The sequence below is a fragment of the Aulostomus chinensis genome, chromosome 6, assembly GCF_037954235.1.
Source record: "Aulostomus chinensis isolate RoL2024-O1b breed Wild chromosome 6, RoL_Achi_v1.0, whole genome shotgun sequence".
Lineage (NCBI taxonomy): Eukaryota > Metazoa > Chordata > Actinopteri > Syngnathiformes > Aulostomidae > Aulostomus > Aulostomus chinensis.
Window position 1 is genome coordinate 18136261 of NC_141325.1, and position 20397 is coordinate 18156657.

Genomic DNA, 20397 nt, shown 5'->3' on the forward strand with positions numbered 1-20397 from the left:
TGATATTCTGTTGGGACATCATCAAATTTCAAAGCCAATTGATCACATTTAGACCTGATGCAACATGTGGGTTGTTCTATCTTTAAGCATGTCTGCAAAATCTCCATCCTTTTATGTTTATAAATTTAGTTTTAAATATTTCATGAACAGCATAGGCAATTAATTTTACACGAAGCAATTAAAAGTATATTATCAAAGTATTTTAAGAGCCGGTTAAAGGAAAAGTCACATTGAAGCTTTTTTTTTTTTTTTTACATGGTGGCCAAACTGTGGAATTACAAGTATGGTGGTCCATCACGTGAGGCGCACTTGCCAAAAACCACAAATTTCCAATAAACATACACCAGGTAAGTCTGGATTAATTTTTACAAGTTTTAAAACCTCTGTAGAATAACTCCATTGTAACAATTTGATTACTTTGGTTCAATAACACTGAGAAAGTCTATAAGACCCCCCAAAAAAACCTTTAACTTAAAGTTTGGCGTGCCCTTCTTCCATTCTCCAGTGAGGCCCATAGAACATGTGCGCCAGCATTTCCTTCATACTTAGACTCTGAGCATTTGGGGCTTTTTTTGAGTAACTTTCACATAGGAATTTATTAAGGCCCCCACCTCTAAGTTCATATCCAGTTCTCACTCTGCATCCATGATCCAGAGTGTTGTTGCAGATATACCACTGTAAACATGACAGCATTTTCATGGGTTACTCAAATATCAATTGAGAAAAAGAGGATTGACTGGTTTACCTGTCTGCTGTAGATATTACACCACTTATTAGGAAAAGACAAACAGATACAGAAGCCAGTTTCATAGGCATACAAATTGAGAGAAGGGTGAGACTGTTGTTCTGACAACTGAGGAGGTGGTAAGAGAAGGAGAGGGAGATGCATGGCTCTTCAGCTGGTCCATCCATCGTCTCCTTTTTTAATTTGTGCTTGGTCTTTCAAACAAGGCCCCTATACAGTAGGTCTGGTGAAACTGACATTCAGCTGGTTTCAAGGTGGTTAACCCGGTCATTGCTCAAGGAGAGTCAGGACTGCTTTTGCTTACATGCATTGCGCTGATGTAACCATATTGCTAATTTCTAAAAGGACAGCAGCACTGAACTATCTATCTTTATATAAAAGCAGAAGAACAACTAAGAAAACACAATACACTTATGTTCAAGGAGAGGATTAAAAAAAAATAAATCAAAAACTGACTAGAAAGCATGAACACAAAGCGACTGTGGTACGACTGGTTATTATTGGAATGTGAATAAAATGTAATGTATTCTCATGATTAAGAAGAGTGTATACAAAATAAAAAGTGAGATAAAGACACAGTCCAGGAAGTAAGAGCTAGGAATACAAAAGTCTAGCAGATGATACAGAAAAACTAGTGAGGTTTCCGGCACACTCAGACAATCCCAGACCAATTTGGCTATGGGTGGGCTCTCTCCATCAACTACATCAGCAAATCTTTAAATGATTAAACAATTCACTTAGAAATTCCTAGTACTCATTTGTAATAAATTAGCCTAATGGAAAATATTTTATCTATATTGAGATAAGGGAGGCAGCAACATGGATAGGTAAAATACTCATTTAAAGAATAAAAAGGTATAACAGGTGAGTTTGGTTTGGATTATTGTTCATGACTACGGAAAGTGAATGAGTGACAGGAAAGCAGGAGAGCATCTTTAGTCTGTCAAGTGTTCACCTGCATGTTTAACAGGTGAAAACATGCAGGTACTACATTGTTGACAGATGACCAGAGCTTTGATATTTTGACTTCAATATTCAATAACAAACCCACATAGAGTTTCTGATATACATACAGGCTGGCACATACCGCAAACATCCAAAACCCTGCAGCACAGCTCTGCTCCTCTATCTGTAGCCACTAATATTTCAATTTTATTTTTAACATATTCATATGGGGGGGGGGGGGCTATATATTCACTATTATATATATATATATATATATATATATATTTTTTTTTTTTAAACAGCCTTATCAATATCAATATTGACAGCTAAATTCTTATTTTCAACACTGGAATCAGCCCAGAATTTCATAATGGATGTATTTTTAATATTGTATGATTTTTTTTTATATAGTGGTTACACATGTAAGAAGAGAACAGGATTCCAAAAAAAAATCAATTGTTGCAATTCAAATGTACATCTTATGAAAATAATATATATACAGTAAAATTTCTCATGTATTCATAGTAATCAAATATTGTGATTTCTAATATTTTCTGTGACATCTTTGGGGTAAATATACAACAGGTCTGTTCAGTTTTGACAGGAGTGGGAAGGGAAACAAGGTGATCAAAGTGCAAAGTTGTCTTCCCAACAGTAACAGGGTTCCCTTACTTCACCAGCTGCAGTCCTATCCTAATTGACCACAAAGGGTTACATCCCCCTTTCCACCCCCGACCCACTCACACATGTACACACAGACTGTGACACCCAGCCATTTATCCACTAACACAGTTGGCAGGGATCCAATTATCCGCTATTGACTGCAGAGATTAATTGAAAATAACTCATTATTGCCCTTGAGGACATTCCAAATGTGTCAGATTTCCATTTGACTCGTAATCTGACCACATTTTGAAGAGTCTGACTGCAACGATCACAAGGCTTAAGTCTTCCAGGCCAAGAGGGGCAGATTGGCTGCAGAGACAATGACGGGACAAGAAGAGATCAAGAAAATCTTGAAACCTGAACCTTGACCAAGAGCAAGGTCTTCCAAATTATAATTTACCTCTCTATCAAATGTCAGGTAAATCCTCAGCCTACAGTCTCAAATTTCTATTTGTCTTTTTACAGTACTTCTCTCTTACATGAGGTCACTGGAACGTTATCATACCTCTCTGACTCACACTCCTTACTACTGCTAAATCATGTTGACAACATTCAGACTGAAGAAAACATGCAATCACAGCTACATTTAAGTACTTCAGCTAAGTGACTAAAATGTAAATACGAAAGAGGTGATGGCTGGCAACCACTGAGAAAGACGGCAGATGCATGCTACCATCAGGCTTTATCACTTTACTGCTTCCACGTGGATAAAATTCATTTCAATTCAATCTCCTGGACCCAGTGTCTGTTTCAAGTTTTTGACAATTTTCTGACAAAAAAAACAATACTTTTGGAAAAGAGCAAAAGGATTAAATGTTCTACAGAAATTGCTATTAATTTAATATGTAGATTCATTCAACAGCTGTGGAGGCTTTTCTATTACAAGATAAAACCCATTAGGTGTGCAATGCCTCAGCAAGCTCAGGGTTGTGGTTTGTATCATAGTTTTTTGTTTTGTTTCATATATGGTATGTTTTGTACATTAAAAAGGGACAAAAATTCCCAGGAAATGACAGAAAATTGCAAAGATATTCACACTCAGCTGAAATGAATACATGAAATAAATACACATAAAAAATAAACAGCACTGCGACTAAGGTAACATGATTTTGAAATATCTAAATGCAACTTTATGACTGATACTGCAATTGCGATATGATTTGAGATTTTTTTTTCATCATTTAAATGTTTATGGTGTGATTATTACAAGGTTCTGTACCCAACAAGGATGTTTTCTTAAGTCTGTAGATCATGAGTTGGCAGGACACTGCTTCAGCGCCACAATATTTATCTTAAAAAGGGTGCTCTGACACACAATTAAGGTTGAGTGATCACCGGTTTTATGATCCAATCGTGCGAGGGGCAGGAGTTCTGTCATGATGAACAAAGAAGTTGAGTCACCACGGGTTTTATCCAGACACCAAACGTGAACCTATTGAAAATACATAGCTAACTGCAAGCTGTGAGAAAACATGTGTGCCAGTGAAAGACTTGCAGACTACTTGTCCACGGTATTTGCACACCTACGGACTCACCATCCCTCCAAGGCCTCTTAACTGCATCAAGCTAGCACCACTAATGCATCTCGCCAGTCCTTGTTAATGGCAGCTTTTGTAAAAGGTGTAAAACACAAGCATTGCAAAGAGAGGTGGGTCAAGTGCACAATAGCTGTAGCAAGATATTTAGCAAAGGAGTCCCATGAGAAAAATGGAGAAATGGGGTGTCAGTGATGGAAAAGACACACAAAAGATGGGAGGTTGACTGGGCCATAATTAAGGAATAGTATAATTCAAACGTCAAACTATGCTTTGCACAGGGTGAAAGGTCAATCCACTAGAAACATCTTTAAATGTATTCAGTAGTTTATAGAAATGATTTTTTTAAATATGTTATAAAAGTAAGTTTAACCGGTAAACCAGACCACAGAGCTACAGTTGCGGTGCGAACTGGACCCCAGTTGCCTGACATGGGAGTTTGATTTTTCCCTCCTGTGATGAAATATAACATCAGATTCATGAGATTCCCAACCAAATACCAGACTGGTACGGCTCAGTGATGATGTGCTCAGGCCCAGGGCATTGTAAGTACAGTGGAGGAGTTGTGATTGGGTTCAGAACGGTACAGGGCAATTTGGCTAAGAGTGAGTGCGCACTGCTCACACAATAAGCTTTGGCTTTTGCCACCACTGACGTGCTATAACTCCTCCCACCCCTTTGGTGATTGGCTTGGTGATCTCTCTAACAAGCATGATTATTGGTCATGCACCTTAAAAACATCCTTATGCAACTGGTTTCCTTGTAGAACTGAAAAAATATACAAACTGAGGTTTGGGCTGTGTATAAACTAGTTTGGTTTTAAAAAGTTTGATTTGGCATCCAAAAAAAAATCATTTTTGCAAGTTACAGTGAACAAAAGTTTCCTCGCAGATGAAATGAGTCAAAATGTGCTTCTGGTAAAAGAGGTTAGGCCTGACCAATATTGCTACAAAAAATGTTATTATCAAAATGTATACTATAATCAAGTATTGGTCCCTTTTTGAAAAATTAACTCTTCATATAGAAATGTGATGAATCAAGACAGCTTATAGGAGGCACCAAAAACAGACCACTGAGCCTGTAAATCCTTGAAAGTAGAGTTGATGGAAAAAAAAATGTTTGCATTTATGCAATGCTGCTGCCTGCTCCCAGGGGTGTGTGTGTGTGTGTGTGTGTGTGGGGGGGGGGGGGGGGGGGGTCAGAGAGGGTGGTGTGGATGAGTGACAGGCTGATCAAGGCCACTACTTCTACCCAGACTGCCCCTCCACCAAATAATGCAGTCAAGGGTAGGGGGGGTAAATCTAGGTCAGTAGCTGGGGCACAGTCTGCAGGGAGTGTATGCATGGCATTAGCTGGTGCTGTGTTTAAAAAAGGATGTTACAGTTTCCTGTAATGAATATTCTGCGTTTTTTAATAATCTGCATAAAGATTAGCTGTTTCTGGACGAGAAAAGAAATTCTAAATCATATCGCCATTTAATACAGGAACCCATGAGGAAATCTTGCACATAATACTATTTTGTATTCATACAACTTTGTCTTTGGGGTGATTTTCACTCAGAAATAACCAAAAATGTGGTTCCAGTTTTAGCATTTTGTGTTCATTTGCATTTCAGAATCCCAACTGAAATACAACCACCCCTGCTCCCCCACACATGGCAATCACATATATAAACACATGAAAAGCCAGTTGGTAAAGAGACACACACCAGTCAGACTGACCAAATGAAAGAGGCAGAATGTATGTTAAATGTTCTGTTGCTCAGTGGATGCCTGGTGAACGCCAAATACATTCCAGCCAAATAATGTCTTAGTTCATCTTTCCCTCTGCAGACAGCCAGAGAGGCTGAGTTGGTGCATCTCCAAACAAATGGTAAGATGGAACACTGAAGAAAAACAAGACAAAGTATTGAACTCTCATCACATAATGCTGCCCTGCTTGTCTGAAGATAAAAACTGCTTCAGCATTCTTCATAATTGTATGTAACTGTTACAACCATTTAAAGGCAGGCTGATATTCTGCACTTATGGTGGCAAAATATGAAAGATCAGATATCAGCCAGTTAGTGTCGCTGACTGCTGATGAGACGGGGCTGTTCTTCTGTTTAGACTCATGGGAATAAACTCAATAAGACCTGCAATTAGACTTTATTTTCTTTTCACACTTGAACATGTAGTCAGGCTTTCTGATTGTCAAGATTGTAACTGACGTGTCCCAAATTTCCAGATTACTCAAACAACGTGACTTGGTCCCCAGAGCATTATGGGTCAGAGAGACAAGAGACATTTAAGACAATCATGACAGTAAAAGAAAGAAAAGAAAAGAATGCCCTTTCAGAATATATATACATACATATACATATATATACATACATATACATACACACACATATATATATACACATACACATATACATACACATATATATATATATACATACATACATATATACAGACACACATGTATATATAATATATATATTATATATAATATATAATATATAATATTATGTATAATATATAATATATATATATATATATATAATATATATATATATAATATATATTATATATATTATATATAATATATATATATAATATATATATATATAATATATATATATATATATATATATATATCCCAAGGAGATTTTTGTTTCATCACGCTAAACCCAAAGACATGCTTTCATTCCTGCATGTGCAACAGTCAAACAGCAAAAAACTATGAATCCATAATGGCTCTAATGTTTTCCCTGATTCCCCACAGATTCAACACACCAATTGAGAATTTTTTCAGGCAATCCATGAAGCAATTATGGAAATTAACTGAGCACAGAATGTGGTCAGCATCAAGCACCCACCAACGTCTGGCTTTTGTCTGCAGTGGGAAACTGTTCCATTAGCATTCATTCCCCAGATGATAGTGTTCCTAAAGCCTCTCAAGTTAAAATCAAGCATTTCTTTAAAGCCTTTTCATGGCACCTTTTTAGGCTTTACCAATACCTTGTAGCTGTGGTCCAACAAGACAATTCTGCGACGGTGTTCTCCAAGGTCTTGGTGTGTCAATATGGTATTTTATAGAGATTTTTGAGACCATTTCTATCAACTCTTAAAAGGTCAGAAAATCTGTGTAAGAACACTCCTGGGCTCCTGAGGGATATTCGCATTGCAATTTGATTTGCAATTCTTGTTTTACTGAAGTAGCAATTAAAATGATTATGGTTTGTTTTTTTGTTGTGACATGTAAAGATCCACACCAGCATCTGTTGTAAGCCTAGGCTATTCAGTGGTCTCAGCTACTTATCAACCAATCTGACCGAAACTGACACCTGGGTAGCTACACACATTTTTCAGGCCTTTTCAGCAAGATGCTACAATGCACATCGCTTATTCATAAATACAGTCAGTTGCTAAGCATAGAACGAGTAAAGCAGAAACACAGTGGAATACCTTACCTTTAAACAGTCCATGGGCTGTGCACGGCACGTCATTGCTTATGCTACATGCTAACAGGCAAGGGAGAACAGTCCCCCAAAAAAGTTTTAAAAACACACTGATCCTAAGTCTCAAAAGAACAGCACTGACAAGAACATCAACAAACAATCAACAGGCACGGGGGGGGGGGGGGGGGAGAGGAGGCAAACTTAACTACTGGCAATGTTTTTGATAGGTATATTAACTTTATTTTAAAAAGGCTGAATACCTCATTTTGTTTTCAAAAATGTAATACAGGGTAATGCAGTGGCCACACTGAAACACTTGTTGAGAGCACAGGTGAGATACAGACTGACTGGCCATTTTTTGGATACGATTCAATAGGGAGAGTTTGACAATTAATGGATTAGCCTGGGATTATCACACCTCCTTCAGTAGCAACTTGATGCCTTGCCTTGAAGCCTACCTGCTGTAACACCACCACTCCTCTGAGCTGCAGTGTGTTTTGCACATCTAATAATTCCAGTTCTCCCAGTTGCTCTCTGCAACTCTGCAGGGCTCTGAAAAAACAAGCAAGACCCTTGCTGACACAGACACACTCAGCACTGACAGGCCTGAGGACTCCTGAATCCAGCCATTTTGGGTTCTCCTTAACAAATGAACACAGTGGAAATATGCAGGATTTCACAAGCCTTACTTCCTCAACCATCAGTCATACTGGGGATACATACTGATGTTTGATGCTTGTTTCTTCAACGCTCTTCACTTTTCAAAACTTGATGTAGACAGCACTCTCTGCAATATCTGCAAAGCTGACCATGGCAACACAACTAATCTGAGGAAACACTTGTCTAAACACAAAATCTATCTAAAAGTTTAAGAGACAAGTTAAGACTCTTTTTCTCTTTTCATTTTTTTAGAGTATAGAAAAATGTATCATTGGGTACCAGGATCAAATTCCACACACGAATACTGCTGTCTATACAATGAAGCTAAAAGTCTTAATTGGGTTTATTTTTATGATTTGATATTTGATTCTATACACAAATATTAATGGCACTAATGAGTATCAGTTGATGGATCCATTTCAGAATTTCTTAAGGTGAAATATCAGTGTTGGCTCAAAAAATTCGGTCTAAGTCACATTCTAGTTGCTATTAATTTGAGAACTGCATTAAAGATTAAGCACAAAAGGTTAATTTTCAGCCATACAAATTCTTACATGAAAAAATTGAGTGAAAAAAAGATCACTTCCTTTGGGGAAACATCAGTATTCCAGCTTTCTCGACTGCCTGTATTGAGAGCTTGAGATTTCAAGCCATAATAAAACTGCATTTCCATCCATCCATCGTTCCATTTTCTATACCGCTTATCCGTTGAGGGTCATGGAGGGGCTAGGGCCTATCCCAGTTGGCATTAGTCGAGAGGCGGAGTACAGCTTGGATGGGTCACCAGCGCTTTGCAAGGCAATGTCGCATTTCTACACTCCAAATAAAAGTTCATGTTTATCACACTGATGGCAGGAAACCCAGTTTAAAATCTCTACTTTCCTAATCTTAACCTTAATAGATAGTAGATCCTGGTGTTGGAGTGACGAACAAATGAGACTATCACACCACCCGTCTCTTTAATTCCAGCCAGAAATGCAATCCCATTAGACAAAGCTCCCCAATCATCTCAATTACCAAAGTAGCTGCTACTGCTACTTCAACTCTCCCCCACAGTGTGTAAAGGTGAGCTCTAAAAGGAGAAGCAGTGTTGCTGGAAAGGCCATAGAGACCAGAAAACTACTGGGTTGATTATCAGGTACTTTGACGACTTGAAAATTGCATGGATCCACTTCCATGTTTCTGATAGCCAACAGCCATGTACAGCTCACTGATGGCATAAATTAATCCTTGCTTTACTTTCACTGTTTGAATTACATGGGGGTGTTTTGGGGAAGCTTATCTTCTGGTAGTCACTGCTACTGAACCTGTCACATGCAGACGCACTCGGAAGTGTGGCTGCAATTTGCCTTCAGTTTGGGTTGCACTGTGTATTAGGACTCTTAAGTTTGGTTTGTCTCCAAGCGATGCAAGATGTTGCCGCTTCTCGAATATTTTTTGAAGTGCCTATGAACTGAATTTGTGAACTTAAAAGCTCCTTTTTTGCACTCTACTTTTCTTAGACATATTTATGTAAAAGTGGTTTTCTCTTTTCAAACTGTCTATGGTTCACTTTACTCACCTCTCCATCTCTTCTCTGTGTGTTTTCAAATAATAACTCCAATCGTAATGTTCACCGCCTAAATGCACAGACTTAATTGGCTGAGCAGCGTCATGTGATATGCTGTACCAAATGTATAAATATTCTGTGAGTTTCCTGGAATGCTCAACAAGTGATGTAAAGGCTCAGAAAAACTGCAGAAAGGGTACATCAGAATTTAATAACTCTCAATTACTGAATGATACACTGGCAAATATTAATGTTATATAATGTTTATGTTTTCATTAAAATAATATAATCAGGTTCCCCTTATGCCATGATAACAAGTTGTTCATTGTATGTGTGTTCCAGAGGGACAATATTAAGACGCTGCACTTTGTTGAATAATGTTTCACCTCAATCATCAATTTATGTGACACTAAAACATCAATGCTGTGAATAAATAATCAAGTCTGGCTTTTTGCCTTTTCAGGAGTATTTTTCATCTTCAGTTAAGATATCATCATGTATTGTACTTTTTTTTTTTTTTTGCAATATGTTAATTATCACAGTATTGTAATACTCTCATTATTATATCGTGAATTACTCTGTGAATCCCACCCCTAGATTTCAGGAATATCTTATATCCTTTTCTGTCATTTTAACCATGTTTACTATGATGTAACGTGGTGAATGCAACTAGAAGCGTGAGCTGAAAACATGCCAGTACCCGAAGTTTCACATTCAACAGAGCAGCATTCTCACTCTTTTAGTGACTCTGCATTTTCATTTCACCACCTGGCAAAGCCTGGACACAGAAGTTCTCACATTTTTCTCACCTATATTCTTCGCCCCTGGTGCAGTGGTCAGCACTGTGGCCTCACAGCAAGAAGGTTCCGGGTTCGAGTCCCGGCTCAGGCACGGGATCTTTCTGTGTGGAGTCTGCATGTTCTCCCCGTGTCTGCGTGGGTTCTCTCTGGTACTCCGGCTTCCTCCCACAGTCCAAAAACATGCAATTGGGGACTAGGCTGATTGATACTCTAAATTGACTGTAGGTGTGAATGTGAGTGTGAATGGTTGTTCGTCTCTCTATGTTGGCCCTGCGATGGACTGGCGACCTGTCCAGGGTGTACCCCGCCTCACGCCCGTTGACGCTGGGATAGGCTCCAGCCCCCCCGTGACCCTTAATGTGTAGGAATAAGCGGAAGATGACGATGGGATATTCTTCGCCCCATTTTCAATGTAAACCTTGAACTAGACTCTGGAGGTGGCTCTGAGGTGGATATATTGCGAGCTGCAATCTCCTCAGTAAAAATGCACAGCAATACCCTCTGTTACCTCCTGAAATAAATCCTCAGGGAGATGCAGCCTCAGTCACAAACACTTCATCACTGACAGCGATGCATTAAGGAGTGCATTAATCAGAACCCATCAGACACAGTCTCGCTGTGAGGATGCATGTCCCAGGGACGACTTAGAGGACGTAGTATGTGTGAAAGCATGCTTGGATGAGTTAGTGTAGTGTTAGTGTCTGTGTTGGGGGTGCAAAATGGTGCGAGGACATATATTAACAATCCTATGAGTTCAAGTTCTGTGTCCAATTATAATGAATATAGGCTTTATGTAAAAATAGGAATGCATTGATATGAACATTTTGGGCTGGTACAATTAATAAAGTTAAAATTGCAGCTACACTGTGTCCAATAAGTGAAATTTACCAATGTCGATATGACCTGTTTTAAAACAAATGTGTATAGTATTCCAGTTTTTAGGATACATACTGTAAAGAGTATGTACACATTGTGAATTTTAAAACGTCCCCCTATATTTCTACTCAGTTGTAAAAGCTCATGTGTTCACCTCAATCACTTTACTCCAATCTGTACTTTCAAATGCCTGAACTGAAAGACAAAATAACCTGCTGCAATACAAATAGAGATGCGCTGAGGAGTGAGATGTCTGTGTCTCACAACATACTTGGCTGATCCAATTATTGAGTGTTTACTGACTGCAACAACCAGTGTTATGCTTGAATTGTGCATTGCAAAAATAAACCCGTGTTTAAGGCTTCAAGATACTTTTACAACTCAGAGCAAGTATGTAATATAAAGTCCAGTTTAAGGAACATCTGTGAGAAGTTTGGATCATAAATCAAGATATCATGAAAAGGTTTGGTCCAATATCTATCAACTTTGCTCACAAGACCAACAACATCATATGGAAATATGACAAACATCGTACTACACCGATAGCAATGACGGTGTACGGTGCATCCCTGAAAAAAGCAAAACATGTGGCTTTCCCATGTCCATGTACATGTAGTAGCTCGGCATGGTTGATATGCAATAGGAGTAAGAGCAACTTACCTCCCGAGCTCGTCTCCAATCTCATAAAGTTCCTCAACATTTTCCTGGTTGAAAACAGTCATATTGTCCAGGCACTTCCTTCCCTTTCTATCCCAGACCAAAGGCTTGTCACATCGGCTCTTCACGACGGTACCATCCCTCTACCAGCAGCCTCCGGTCTTGGCAGGGTTCGGTCCAACACTCCTCATCATGTTAAGGCTTCAAAAACCAAGAGAAAACCCGAATGAGTTGATGGAACACTACACAACTAGATTGTGCAGCCTGGTGTGTGGATTAAGAAGGTCGGCTTCGGTCAACAAAAGGAAAATGACTGAGGAAAGAACCTGCACCTCCGGAGCGACGTCACGACTCCTGGAGCTGATCTTTCCTCTCAACTACTATCATCTAAATGTTACGGCTTATTAGGCTTTAACCCTTACAGATAGTAGCAGTATAACCATAACTATGTCAGGGAGGATAGGCTGGGAATGCAAATAACCCCGGAGAAAGCTTGGTGTAGCCATGGGAAACACGGGCGGCTTGGCACCACCAGCGGCGGCACTCCTCCTTCTTTAGGGTCCAGCAATGAAAATGACCGCTGAGTGAAGTCAAAAAAGCCCGTTTTCTCTAACTGGGCAGGTGTTCAATCCATCTTAACAAACAGTTCGTTTAAAAGCCAAAGCTGCTCTTGAATTAAACCTATGACTATCCATTGTATCTTCTTCAAAAATGCGTTAACATTAGCTAGTAACTAACGTCTCCTTGCCCTAACGTTATGAACTGTGTCGGATGGGAAATGGAGTAAAATACACCGTAAAGTATCTTACAGTTTCTGTTGTGTGTCCCGTAGCCAAACGTAGCAGGGCTTTCATGCGTTTTGACGGCGCCAGTGACCCAGGCTTGGCTCACGGAAGACAAAATGCTGCTGCTGGCTTCAGCAGGAGAAATCAACAATGTAAGGCAGTCGGGTGCTGCCTTCATGGGTTGTGGAAAAATACGCAACTCGTCTACTACTTATGCCGTCTACTAAAAATACAGACTAAATATGAAAATATACCACCTTTGCATTATTTCTTTTAATGATAAAAAAAGATTTTTGTCACATATGTGGCACAAGAAATGTTAAACTTAGGTCGGAATTTTTCATTTGTGGAGAGTCGATTACAGTGTTTTTAAAGGGTGTAAAGGCATCACTGGAGGAGCTGTGTTGGTCGCAGGGGGGCAGCAAAGTTCTCATTTTTTGTTTTAATCACAGGTAAGCATGCGTGCACACACACGCATACACATAGACACACGTACTCACACACACATACACACAAAGAGTAAATTTCACTTTCTTCATGTGGAGCCACCACTGACATTCCTCTCGCCCCTTTCCCTCACTTTAACCATCAAATGTTAATGTCTAACTCTAATTCTGAGCCCAATCTTAACCACAACCTAATTCTAACTCCACCAAGCAAAATGTTTACCCTGACACCAAAAACAGACATTTAATGTTGAGGAGCCCAGGCACTGGTCCCATGAAGCAACACAGGTATAGTGGGCTCTTGGTTTTGGACCTCACATCCATCCATCCATCCATCCATTCTCTTCCGCTTATCCTGTTAAGTGTCGGGGTGGGGGGGGGGGGGGGGGGCTGGAGCCTATCCCAGCGGCTTTCGGGTGTGAGGTGGGGTTCACCCTGAACAGGTCACCAGTCCATCACAGGGCCACCACATAGAGACAGACAACCATTCACACTCACAGTCACACCTACGGTCAATTTAGAGTATCAATCAGCCTCGTCCCCTCTTGATGTCTTTGGACTGTGGGAGGAAGCTGGAGTACCAGAGAGAACCCACGCAGGAACAGGGAGAACATGGAGACTCACACAGAAAGATCCCTGATGGAGCCGGGACTCAAACCCAGAACCTTCTTGCTGTGAGGTGACAGCGCTAACCACTGCGTCACCATGCCACCTTGGACCTCACAAATTAGTTAAATGAGAATACACAAACACACACGTGTGCACACGCACACACACGCACACACACGCACACACACACTTCAGAGGGGAATAACTTCATATTTTCAAAAAAGTACAGTACTGAACTAACATGTCTCCTGAAATGAATTGAAGTGCCAGTATAAGTCATCTAAATGGACACATCAACAATTTTTCTTGATGTTGTTTTGTGTTTGGATTATTTTTGAATGAACCTCATTATCATCCCTAATGATCACAAGGAGTAAGATTAACTGATTAACTGAGGAACCATCCATCCATCTCAGGGCTGCGGGGGGCTGGAGCCTTTCCTATTATGCAGTGGACAAGAGGCGGGTTACACCCTGGATGATTTACTGAGAAACAAACTTTACATATTAGAGCAAGTGGCCCCTGACAAGCTGTCACTCTCTGGGACTCATTATAACTGTGAGACATATTGTACAAGCTCAGTCAAGGGGAAGTGTTGATGATCTGCTCCTCTTCAGAGTGTACCACTGAGATAGGCAGGGAAAAGGAGAAAAAAAAAAGATTTCATGATGAATAGCAAAATTGCAATATGGGCAAAATTCGGTCTTTCTTTATTTTGTGCCTTCTGCCCACTGGCATATATTACTGTCCTCATACTTACCCTTATTATTGGGTGATTATTCTGCCATAATAAAAAAAAAAAACGATTTCGAGTAAATCGAGTCATGTCTGTGAATACTCTCAGTCATCCAGGTCATGGTAAACGTTAAGTTTTGTGACGGAGGGAATTGGATTTGTTTCGCTTTTCTTGACCACGTTCCACCCCTCGTTTAGTTTACAAGGAGAAGCCCCTTGCATGTGGGGTGAAACGTCCCCAAGAAAAATGAAAAAAACTTGCCTGCGACACAGCACCTCAGAGTACATCCAGTCTTGAAGCTTCGCAAACCCTGAACAGTAAATGATGTCTAGCCATGTAAGAATCAACAAATTGCAGGGGGAAAAAATCAATAGGCTATCCAATGATAAGAGGCTCAAAAAATGATCAAACCTGCCTGTCTTCTTCCTATCATATGCAACCATGGCTGAAACTATAAATGGATCACAAGAGCTCAGACAGATTTTTTGTTTCTATTCTGTTTTTGAGGTCATAGTGCAGGTATGGTTGTTTCAGAGCGAGAGAGAGAAACAACGTATCTTGTTTTGAGTTCTACAATATATAACTTTCAAGGTTGATTTTACAGGGAAACATTTTTAAATGAGGCCTTTCACAGCGAATGCAAGACTGGGTGGGAAAGGCTCCTCAGACTGAGGAGCGATGAACAGAAGTCTGCCAACTGAGTCAGGTGTGAAGGTTTGAGCTGTAAGAAATAGAAATGATAGGATTTGTTTTTTAAACTGCAACAATTCTTACATCCTAAACAATGAACATTTATAAAATACATCAGCATCTTCACTGAAGTCTGGTGTCATAGTCACAGCCTGTTATTTTAATATTATTACTGCGCATTCCAAGGCAAGTCTAATGGGGGGGGGGGGGGGTCCACTGTCACCATAGCAACAAGGCAGGTGCTACAATTTTTTTTGTGTAAAAGTTATTCTTGTTGTGTTTTCCTTTGATGTAAGATGTTTGCAAAGGTAAAACTTTCAGGTTGAGTGTAAAATGAAACCGTTGCACATTTGCATAAGTGAATTTTCTGGATAACATCGATCACACAAGAGGGTTTAGCTTCTTCTATGCTGGGAGCAAGAAACCTGTGCAAGAAAAGTTATTTATAAGCACAATCTGAAGTTTCAAGTCAGAAATGCTGTATCATGTTATTGACTGGAAAGACTGTTAAGCCCCAGAAGGTGAATTTTTTTTATTTTTTTGTTCTTTAATCACATTTGGATCCACATCTTGAACATGCATCCTTTGGTTGGAATTTTCTTTATGTCTGTAAATGTGCTCTTAGACTAAAAAACTAAAATGATTAATTTTTTTGGCGGCACGGTGGTGCAGTGGTCAGCACTGTCGCTTCACAGCAAGAAGGTTCCGGATTCGAGCCCAAGCTCGCACAGGATCTTTCTGTGTGGAGTCTGCATGTTCTCCCTGTTCCTGTGTGGGTTCTCTCTGGTACTCCAGCTTCCTCCCACAGTCCAAAGACATCAAGAGGGGACAAGGCTGATTGATACTCTAAATTGACTGTAGGTGTGACTGTGAGTGTGAATGGTTGTCTGTCTCTGTGTGTTGGCCCCTCGACTCTCAACAGGATAAGTGGTAGACAATGGATGGATGAACTCATTTGTTCTGCTCATGTATAATTGGACCACATTGTCTTTATAGCAGGAAGACATTTTCTTTCCTCCCAAGTTGTTGTTTTGTTGAAGCCCAATCAGATTCCTTCAGTATTACGTGATAGTTATAAATATTAGGCTGGTGTTGTGGTTTTGCAGTGTAAAGGACTATTCTGCCATCTGCTGGTGAAAAGCTTCTCAAACATAAAGCAGCGATAATCAGAGCTCCTAGTACATAAGAATAAAAGTCCCCATAATGTTGATCTTACAGATCTTTATTTTACGTTTTTCGGGTACAAAAGTATTTATAAAAGAAGCTAAGCAGAAAGACCAGTGCTTAAAATCACTAGATTTTTTTGTCCTATTTAAGAATTACCCATTATAAAAGCCCTTACACAGTTCCAGTCTTCAGAATTAGGGATATAATCACTGTGATGTATTGCTTAATATCAAGCATTATCATTATTATGGCTGTAATTTATTCTGAAGGTACCACAAAAATACAGAAAAATACTTAAAATACATTGGTAGATGAATATATTCTGCATTAATACTGCAGACAATGGTCAACATAACTCAGAAACAAACTTTTGCAGGGGACCAATTATAGATTCATTTTAAATAGGTTTCAGCTGCATATTTGAATTTAAAACATTTGCATACTATGATAGTAGATATGTGACAGTGTTACAAAAACAGTTTCACGACACAGATTTTCAGCATCAGATCCTGTTTCGTGATCAATAAAGGACAATGACAATAACACCCATTTAAAAATACCTCATTCAAAAATCTTTGGTTCTGCAGAAACACACAAAATATTCAACGCGGAACAATGACAAAAGTTGATTCAACAAGATTATAATGTCCTTGCATCCTTCTGCAAGGCCAGCTGGCCTAACGTGAATAACACTAGGAATTCCTACATGGATACCATGAGATATGTAAAAGAAAAGGCAACTGTAAAAACATTTTAAAACTATATTACATTCAACTTTTCAAATATCTAATACTTTGCACCCAATCCCCTTTGAACAGACATCAAATTATAAATTAAAGAGGGAAGCAGGACTAAGCTGAAATTTGAATTCCTATTAAAATATGAAATGATGTGGGTCGAAAATCAGGGGTTCCCAACTTTTTCAACTGTAAGGCTCATCTGTTCACAGTGATAACAAGCCAGAGCCCATTCAATAAATAATCCAACAGAAGTTTTCGATGAAATCCAGCAAGCGTTGGGTCTCTTGTCTCAAGGTTGTAGTGCCCCTTTTAGAGCTTAAAGCTACACTCGACATTGTCACCGCATTGACAAAAACATATTCTGGATTGTATGTACACACAAATGTAATACTTTTAATTGAAATAACAACGCTATCTTTGTTTTTTGTGTTTTTGTTTGAGGGATGTCGCAATTTTTTTTTGCCCTGCCCCTCCTACAGCCTTTTGTTACTGGTAAATCCACCAAACTGAGTATCTCAATTTAAGGGTTCTTTCAAACCAACGTGCTCAACGGTTGAGAAGCACCGCTCTGAAACAAAACAAAACCATTCCTTAACTGAACAGCATAATTACCTCAAGGAGGTCACGTTTCCATTGTGGTAATGCAAAATCTATCACGCCACATTTGATGAAACATTGTTGAACCCATTAAATTAAGATCCATATATTTATTTACCTTCTGTTCCTATGCTGCTGGAACAAGAGAATTTCCAGAGGATGAATGAAGTTTTTCTCATCTTATCTTATCTTTCATTATCAGGAAAAATGACCCATATCTTGGCTTGCTCTCTGACTACCTTCTAATTTCCTTTCGTTTAGATTTCATGACATTTTCAGGAAGCTGGTAAAACATGAATGGAGCAATAGATAAAAGGTTTTCCTGCCTAATACCGAGCGCAAATATACGAACTGAATATTTGATAGGGAGAAAGGTTTTTCAGATTCTCTGGGTGCTAAGACATAACTGCAGAATTGACATTAGAGCATCTTGAAGATTACAACCATCCGGCCTTCATATAATCAAGCAAGTAACTGGTTTTGTAATGATTACTATGCTTTTTGCTGTGCCAAATCTGAATGACTGAAACTTTATGATTTATTCTGGACAATTTACATATCTAAAGAATGGTTTCCAGCATCAGGCGTGATTTAAAGTTGTAGTGCAGTCCATTTATCTCCATCCTCTGGTAGTGACAGTTATTACAATAAACCATTGACACAAACTTACAGTATGTCACAGTTTCTGACTACTATCAGCGTGAGGAGTGCTTTGGACTGAATGGGACGTGCTTCACAGACACCAGGAGATGAAGCTGACTTCCTCAATAGACAGAACTGGCCACTTGCGTTGCTCTTGAATTCTGTGAAAATTGGCATTTTTCTCTCTGTTTGTTTGCCACCAGCTGCAGACGACAATGACGCCGTTAGAGTGGATGCTGAATCTGCTTGGAAAGGGTCACTTATGGCGCTACCCTCCTTTTAAACTGGCATTCCTGGAGCTGAAAGTGTATATGTGGGTACAACACAGTTTGAACAGAATCCCAAAGAATCCCCTACACTGCTTGGAAAACAATTCAAATATGTAAACGCTAGCCCTTCACACTAACACAAATTTTTAAATGTCACGGTTCTATAAAGCTGCTGATTCAGTACACCTTTATAACTAGGAATACTTTATAAATTGTTTGAGATAAGATGTCTACTGAAGAGGTCATGTGATCATCAGCCTTGGTCTAACTGTTAGAATGATAAGGAAAAAGGTGGACTTTGATGATAATTGGCGATTCGATTTTGGAACCGATACAGAAATGGATCTCTGTGTGCCCTCTACTGATTAATAAATAGATCAGAAATGAGCCATTAGAAAAAACAACTTTCGGGTTGACTTTTGAAAAACTTCTCTGGCTGATTGCCAAATAATAGCTTCACAAAATGCTTTAATGTAGGTTTTGACTTCTAAATAAACCATCACGACTGGCTTCATAAATGAAAAGCTGTTTTAAGTTTAAAGAGGAAAACAAAAACATTTTTACTAGAGGAGGTATGCATTCACAAAACGACAATTCCAAATGTTTTCATATTTACTGCTTATTTTTGGTAAAGCCAAAAATATATTGTTGATTAATACCTAAGAGAATAAAATCAGAAAGCATGTATAATTACACAGTGGAACTGGCTGCTGTCTTTTGAGTCTAAATCAAAAAATGTTGTTCCCTGTTTGCCAAGTAAAAAACCTTGAGGATCCCAAATGCATTCTGTTGCAGGAAACAGCACAGGAAGCGACGAATAAGATATTCTATACAAAAAAGACAAAACTTCAAGGATGGGTTTCCTTGCAGAATAGTTTGTAGGCGCTGTCATTTGTGATCTTCCCAGGCATTCTGTTTTTGCTATGCAATGGTGCCAAAGTGCTAAATGCTTGTACAGCTTTAAAGATAAGAAAATGAAATGCTTTAATCCCTCAAACACAAAATTAGAACAGTTTCTTGCAGCATGGCCTTGTTGGTTCTCCCCTCTGTACAAAACCCTGATGTGCATCTGGACTCCCAGGGTGAAAAATGTCTGGGGAGCCTGTAAACATGACTGTCCTTCTTTTGAGGCATTTGATAATCTGAAAATGCTGTTGCTGTATCTCATTGCTGGAAAGGTTCCATCACATGATGGCCCCTTAGAAATACCAAAAGCTGCGACACATGTCCTTCCCTTTAAGCATGATTCATTGGAAGAAGTCATGATGGTGTAGCTCCACAGGTCTCAGCAAAGATGTACAAAATGTAGAGATGTCTCTTGTGTCGGTGGCATTTAGCTCTCTAGTTCCTGCTCCCTGATCATTTTCACTGCTCCTTTAATGAATGAATTCCATCATTTGTCAAAGGGTAGCATCTGTAATAGTTCTGTACATCTGCAGTGAGGTCACTTCCACATCCTGAACTTTGACATTCTGGGGGCGTCCTGTTGGGCTGTATCCAGCTGATCGTCCCATAGGACTGAAGCCCATGGTGGGGCGACCTGTGTGAGTGAAACCTGAAGAGCGTGACCCAGCAGGGCGCCGAAGAAACCTGCCTGATGTTACCAGGTCCCCATAGCCCTGGGCGTGTGAGAAGGCATAGCCTGATCGACGGGAGCTGGTGCGGCGGATGCGGGTGCGACGAGGCGGAGGGGGGGGTGTTGCTTTGGCCTGTCTCACCTTGAACATCACCTAAAAATATGGAGAGGTAGAGGTAATCTGGGTCTACAACTCCAAATATTGCATTTGGTGGATTTATTCTGAAACTATTTGTGTTAATGCTTAACAAAGTAAAGCTGTTCT

At 39.5% G+C, this 20397-nt stretch overlaps 2 protein-coding genes across 6 annotated transcripts in view; both read right to left on the reverse strand.

Moving 5' to 3' along the window:
- The window catches only part of dapk1 (death-associated protein kinase 1), a 90739-nt gene extending 77913 nt beyond the window's left edge, over positions 1 to 12826 (reverse strand). For both annotated transcript variants that reach the window (XM_086206895.1, XM_086206894.1), the window contains exons 1-2: positions 12685 to 12826; positions 11879 to 12076 (exon numbers count right to left, since the gene is read on the reverse strand). In XM_086206895.1, coding sequence (XP_086063021.1) covers positions 11879 to 11940 — 62 coding nt within the window. In that variant the 5' untranslated portion in view covers positions 11941 to 12076; positions 12685 to 12826. The remainder of the gene's footprint in view (positions 1 to 11878; positions 12077 to 12684) is intronic.
- Positions 12827 to 16378: 3552 nt separating this feature from the next.
- Positions 16379 to 20397, reverse strand: part of LOC147260346 (putative phospholipid-transporting ATPase IM) — a 40433-nt gene continuing 36414 nt past the window's right edge. For all 4 annotated transcript variants that reach the window (XM_086206897.1, XM_086206898.1, XM_086206896.1 and 1 more), the window contains one exon: positions 16379 to 20286. In XM_086206897.1, coding sequence (XP_086063023.1) covers positions 19957 to 20286 — 330 coding nt within the window. In that variant the 3' untranslated portion in view covers positions 16379 to 19956. The remainder of the gene's footprint in view (positions 20287 to 20397) is intronic.